The following is a 6,584-nucleotide window of genomic DNA, read 5'->3' as shown; positions in this document are numbered from 1 at the left end:
TATGGGTATTAATCAAAAACAATTACAATTTACGAATATTTCATCTAATAATTGCAAATTAATTATTTTTTATTATTAGTTGCTGCTTCTTGCAAGCGAATGAACATGTAAGTTTTCAATGTTTAAATAAAATAAAGTTACAATAATTTTATGATATTTAAATGGTAAACCCACAAAAAACTTGGTCTATTTATAAACATAGACTCAACATTCCTGTAAGGTGTATTTTCAAACATCACTTAAAAAATACCTTTCTTACTATTCCTGATACTCGTAAAGTAGTCTTAACGCTACTAATTCTTAATATATCTACTAGAAGAAAGAAAATATTTTTGATAACTATAAAGTCACTTTTCGACGTATAACCTTTTCCTTAATTTAAGTTTTTTCCACTGATTCTTGACTATCTTTCTACTTTATATCGATGAGTCCTTTAATTGGTAGTCCTACTTCTATACTCTCCTTATTCCTTCCAATTAAATTAATAATGGTTAAAAATATTATGTACTTTGTGTGCTTAGTACCACGAACATTGTGTTTTATTGTGTTTCGAGTGAACATCACTATAGTTGACCTTGGCGGCAAAATGATGCGCCATCTATACTGAAATATCTGAACTATAGAAATTACTTGCCGAAAATAGTTCCTACTTTTTTTACTAGATGTCACTATTAATATCTTAAGTAAAAAAATGGAAATTTTCTCATATTTTTTATCTTTTTAATTGCCTATTCTGTTTCAACGGCCTTCTCCTGGTTTTTCAAACATACCTATTATTTATTGTTTCTGGTTATCCATCCAGACACGCATTCGTCTAGAATATCCGCTATCTCTGTTTGCTTTCAATATCACGCAAACAGTTCCCACTCGTGTAGCATTCTTTCTTACTGTACTACTTGACAATGCCTTTACCTAACTAAATACCTATTTTTGGTCAAATATTTACTCATATTTACCAGTAGGTAGGTACCCTATCTGATTTACTATCCATCTGCCTAGATGACTGACAGCATCGGTTTCGTTATCCAGCACTAAGCATAAGCACTTAGTAGGTAAATAGTATCCAATTGCACATTACCTAAAGAGATTAATGCTTTCTTCCTAGATTAGCTATTTTCTTCGCCTATGAGATTGGAGGTTAGGTGGCCAACTAGTTTTCATTAATATCTTACAGTAGACTTGTTTCGTTTTCTTCTCCTATTTATTACTTCAAAGTACGCAACAGGTACTTTTGCTATAACTTTTATAAACGGGGTTTAAGTTTAAAATAAAAGAAAATACAGGCATGGGCCCAGTAATAAATTTGAGTCACTATTGATTTATTATTTTCTCTATATTATGTATTATGTACCTATGTGGTGAGAGAGATAAAGTAAGTATTGACAAATTTTCCAATACATTCCTATTTTTTTATATCATTGGGTAATATTACTTATTAGCGCTTATATAATTTCGTCAACTATTTTTAAAGATATACCTACCTAACATTATCCAACCCGAATTCCACATTCGGCACCCGAAAGTACCGCGCGATTTTAGATAAAAATCGCTAACCCAAAACAGACAATGGAGGTTTTAATGCCAGTCAGGTACTGGTCCTGTACGTATAGATACAACTGCATAGGCACATCGTAGATGGTACAATTACACTGATATCCGAATACCAATCATTCTTCCAAGGTTTTTAAAGCAGTGGTTCCCAACCAGTGGTCCGTGGAAGTCAAAATATGGCCCGCAAATGATTTTAAAATTAAAAAGATTCAAGATGATTTAACTACACTTTATTTTAAATACATATACTTACATAGTGGTCCCTGCTTACAAGAATAATATAAAAGTGGTCCCGGACTAAGAAAAGGTTGGGAACCCCTGGTTTAAAGGAAACATCTCCACGACCTTTACTTTTTGTTTACGATACTGTTTATCGTCCGTAAATACAGTCCGCGGTATGTTTATGATGCTGTATTTTATACAAATGACTACATAATAACCAAGATTTTTTTAACTCAGTGGAATATGTTTACCGACTTCAAAAAGGAGTTTATGTTCGAACGATTGTTTTTGTTACGTACCTATGTTCATTTTTACAGTTCCGTACCCAAAAGGTATAAATGTCTGATCACTATTTCCGATACCTCGCTGTCTGTCTGTCTGTCGATCGGGAGGCTGTGATAGTTAGGAAGTTGAATTTTTCACAAATCTTATACAAAAAAAAAGTAATAAAATAAAGGGTTAATCCCACACAACAAAATTTTGTCGTTTTTATGAATATAACACGGAACCCTTCGTACGCAACTTCAACTTGAACTTGGTCGGTTTTTTATAGAAAGTCATTGCCCTTTTGATCTTTAAAGGCGTAAATATTGTTGCAAGAAAATGCATAAGTCTCGTCCTGATTAACTTAGACGTCAACAAACATCATTAGTAGAGTGACGTAACGTTTGTTTTAACCGACAATTAGCCTGCGACAGTATTTCTAGCTAAGATTAACTCTAGTTAAAAGATAATTCTGCAGCAACTAACTGTGCACCACTGTGCAACTTAGATGAAGGGCAACTTTCTTCGTTTGTGGTTAAGTGAAGTGAACAGATTCAACTGTTAAAAGCTGGTAGGTAGGTAAATATTTATGATTGGAAAACTCCTTAATGTTAGCCAAGATTACTAGGTCCTGTACCTTCCGGCTGGGACGCGGAGTATCCAATTGGAGGTACCGCGTCCTGGCCACTTTATGGTGACTGTTGAAGGAACACCGTCAGATTTTTAGTCGGTATGCCCAAATTTAAAAGCCGGAACGCCTAGCCGGCGGGAGAGCCCAACAGACCCCCGCTACCTCCCTGGAGCGCGGGACATGCAGTAATGCATTTTCCTGACGAAAAAAAAAAAAGGTCCTGTACCTTCTTAATAATACCAGCACGGGTATTTACACTATTTGCAATACATATTCTGAGATAATAATATGTAACGCATAGGTACTTTCCCTTGAGTGTGTATAAAGTGCAAGGGCATAGTGCTAAAGAATGTTGAAAGTCTTTTAAAATCAAATTTAGCAGTCGTAAACACACAATAGCACTTCAATAACTCGTTAAATACAAAGAATGTGCGATTATTCAGACGGGCAAGGATAGTCAGAATAATGAAAAACAGATGTAAATTGGTAGAAAATAAATATACATTTACTAATAAAGTTTTATTTATAAATAAGTATTCTTTCAGTTAATAGGTATAAAAAGGTAGTAAAATTAATCTTTCAAGTCATGAAAAATCACAGTTTTATAAATATTTTACCTTAAAATAATGATTACAGGTTTACGATAATAAGTACTGTTAACTACTAATACAATTCTAATACATATTTTTTTAAGGTTTGTACTACATCAAAACGTTTACACTTTGGCCAATCTTTGGTTTTCGGAAATCAATTGTAGACTTTATTATCATTTCCTATAACATAATCGCCAGAATATAAAAAAAAACCTTAAACTAAACCAATTTGCTTACATAAAATACCTTGTATAATGTATATATTTAAAACAAAAAATTACAATATGATTTGTAAAAGGTTAGAGATGGTAGATCTCCCTTCGGTTGCTGCTACCCTAGTACTTTACTTTCCAAGAATGATCTTGCGGGAAGCGCCGAAGCTCTGTCCAGATTGGCTGGCCAACTTGTTGGTGCCAGCTTGTAGACCAATGACTGCGTTACCAGCTCGAAGAACATCTTCGCTGAACTCACGACGGTTTTCTTCAGCTGGCCTGGGACCAAGGAAAGGACCCCTCCATTCAGGGTGCTTGTACGCCTGAAAATAAAAATACAACAATGAAGAAACCTACGTTTTTGTTCGCGAATTTAAATGTATTTTTTTGTGCTAAAAGTAAGTTCATGAATAATTTTATATTTGCAAATAATCTTCTTTCAAGGTCTCATTTAATATTTCGTAATATTTTATTCTTGACTACTAAGAAAAATGTGACTGCTTTGCATATCTGAGAGATTGTTTACAGACATTGGAGGAATGTAGAATCACCAATCGCAACTAGCTAACTCGTAGACTGCGACCCATCCACAGTCCACGCTATTGGCTAGTTGCGGTTTAGGGACCTTTTCGGGACTGCCTAGGTCTTGCATTGCCATCATGGTGTAAGGCCTAGGCAGTGCATCGGAATAAAACTTCCAAAAAAACGTTAGGTAATACATACCGTCCTGCCCAAAGCGAAGATGGTCTGTGTGACAAGAGCAATGTTCTTCTGATCCCACAGATCTGTTGACTGGAACAGGTCTACATCAGGCACTCCGTACTTGACGCAGGCTGCCTGGAACCTAGAAACGTGAATTATAGTTAGTTAATCTCTTACTTTATTAGTGCCCGGTTTCTGTGTACATTTAGCGGTAGTTTATCTATTCAATAGCGTTTTTTTTATATAATTCAAACGCTATGGAATAGATAAACTACCGCTAAATGTACCTCAGAAACCGGGGGTAAATCTTTTAATCCGGTCACATTGTTTCTAAGTAGTGATAATTTCTGGCTTGTTCGATCAACTTGAAATGACATTGGTTTGTTTATTATCTACTAAGTACTAGGATTTTAATGCCTAGATTTGAATAATCCAACTGTCTGACTATCAAATGACTTTAACACTTTATCATTAATTCTGTGTGCAACGAAACTGAACCTAATTTAAAATGCATAGTAATTATGACTATACTTTTTATTCTCAAGTACGTATTATACTTGTAATTTGAAAACCAGTAAATGATTTTGTTTATACATACGACTTATTAGGAGATATAATGAAGGGAATGGATAAACCTGAAGGTTCATTGAAAGTGTGCGTAACAGATTTGAACGTATTTTTTCCTTGTGACAAAACCTTCACTTTTGGTTTTGGTTTATTTAACGTACCAGGAAACTGTTGCATAAATAAAAGTAAAGATATTTGAACAAATACGTGTCTTGCGGATACCAATCCGGTTGTCAACTTGCCAACGATAATAAATGGATCAAGTTCGATACGGATTATGACGTCATTATCAATTCTCGAAGGATCAAAGTAAGGATTCAAAATATAAATACTTCTTCGCAAATATCTTAGACTTTGGGAATTGCCCAGAAGCTAGGTGTGGACTAGTATTTAATAATTGACTGGAAGCGTTTAAAAACGAAGATCTGAAGATCGACTTCAAGAAATATGATTTGCTTGATTGTTGTAGGTACTTTGCTGAAGTTAAAATTCGTTATGTTATTAAGTAAAGGTGTTTCAAATTCCATTTTTTTTAACTAAGTACAAATTTTAATTTCATAGAGCCTCGTGAACCTTGAAGGTTTGTCAATATCATCGGTCAATAAACTTGACCAAAAACAGATATGGATGAGTACTGCTTTATCATATAGTACATTGGGTGTATGAATGGAGTACTTTACACGTGGGATAGCCGATAATGGCCACGCTATAATCCATTAGATAACCACGGGTGGTCGAATATAACCTTCAGTTCTGAACATCTATATAATAATAAAGTAATTGCTGATAGATCCGTTCTACGATTGTTTGTAGATAGTGAGATACAGTATTAGGTCCATTGGATTCTAGCTAGGGAAAAGGTATACTGTAAACCTTACCAATTCCCCCCTTAGAGAAGCGCAATTCATTAAAGATAAGGGCTTTAATAATAATTATCATACAATTTGGATGATTTTCAATTCTACCTGCCTGAAAACGCCTGTCGTTTTAGTTGTTGTCATCGTAAATAGTGCATACTATAATCAAAGAACCTGTGCTAAGAAAACATCCCTCCTGCTTCATATGCTACCCTAGTAACTTACTGGCTGATATTGTCCATGTATTTATAGTCTCCGCCAGACACGTTGACCTTGGAGATGATGCCAGGTTGAAGACGGTTCATCAACTTGCAGAGAATGATGCCATTTCGCAGGGCATGCTCGTAAGGTTGGTCAGGGAACTTCTCCCCTATGACAGCCTCAATCCATTGCTGGGCTTCAGCCTCTTTCTCGGGCTCACGTTTTCCCGCGCACTGGAAATAGAAAAACACAATTTGAGTGTTTGTAAGGAACACACATTTGAACATGCTTGAAAGATTGACATAGTTCTAAAAACATTTCCGGGTGTATGTTGCTTTATTGATTTTTGTAATTGTTTGGACTTACGAGCAGAAAAACATCCTATTCTAATTTGTCAGATATTTAACATACTGATAAACCTACCTCCTTAATTCATTAGTTTACAATCTGAATAGGTATAAGCTCAATTTCGCAAAGACAAAGAGATTTTGACAAATCATGTAGAGGCCCTAACTTTGTAGACCATTTTTCAGACACATAATGTCAGTAAAGATTATTTTCACAAGTTTGTAATGAAATTATCGATGTTTAATGTTTATAGAAACAACTAACGCCATTAAAATGTGCAGCACGGGTTAAACTAATTATAATTCAATACCCATCTTCACCTAAACGCAATAAATTACAATGATAACTATTTAAACAGTACCTATGTGAATTTAGTTTAAAATTCACGCCACAGATGGATTGTTCGCATAACAGTCGGGAAAAAAATGTGACTGAT

The 6,584-nt window shown here is 34.8% G+C and overlaps 1 protein-coding gene across 1 annotated transcript in view; it reads right to left on the bottom strand.

Moving 5' to 3' along the window:
• Window positions 1–3,549: 3,549 nt before the first annotated feature.
• Window positions 3,550–6,584, bottom strand: part of LOC142975336 (muscle-specific protein 20-like) — a 33,670-nt gene continuing 30,635 nt past the window's right edge. The window contains exons 2-4 of the mRNA XM_076118121.1: window positions 5,825–6,033; window positions 4,197–4,317; window positions 3,550–3,796 (exon numbers count right to left, since the gene is read on the bottom strand). Of these exons, the coding sequence (XP_075974236.1) occupies window positions 3,605–3,796; window positions 4,197–4,317; window positions 5,825–6,033 (522 nt within the window). The 3' untranslated portion in view covers window positions 3,550–3,604. The remainder of the gene's footprint in view (window positions 3,797–4,196; window positions 4,318–5,824; window positions 6,034–6,584) is intronic.

This window comes from Anticarsia gemmatalis, chromosome 9, assembly GCF_050436995.1.
Source record: "Anticarsia gemmatalis isolate Benzon Research Colony breed Stoneville strain chromosome 9, ilAntGemm2 primary, whole genome shotgun sequence".
In the NCBI taxonomy this organism is placed as follows: domain Eukaryota; kingdom Metazoa; phylum Arthropoda; class Insecta; order Lepidoptera; family Erebidae; genus Anticarsia; species Anticarsia gemmatalis.
This window is presented reverse-complemented; position numbering and strand designations above follow the sequence as displayed.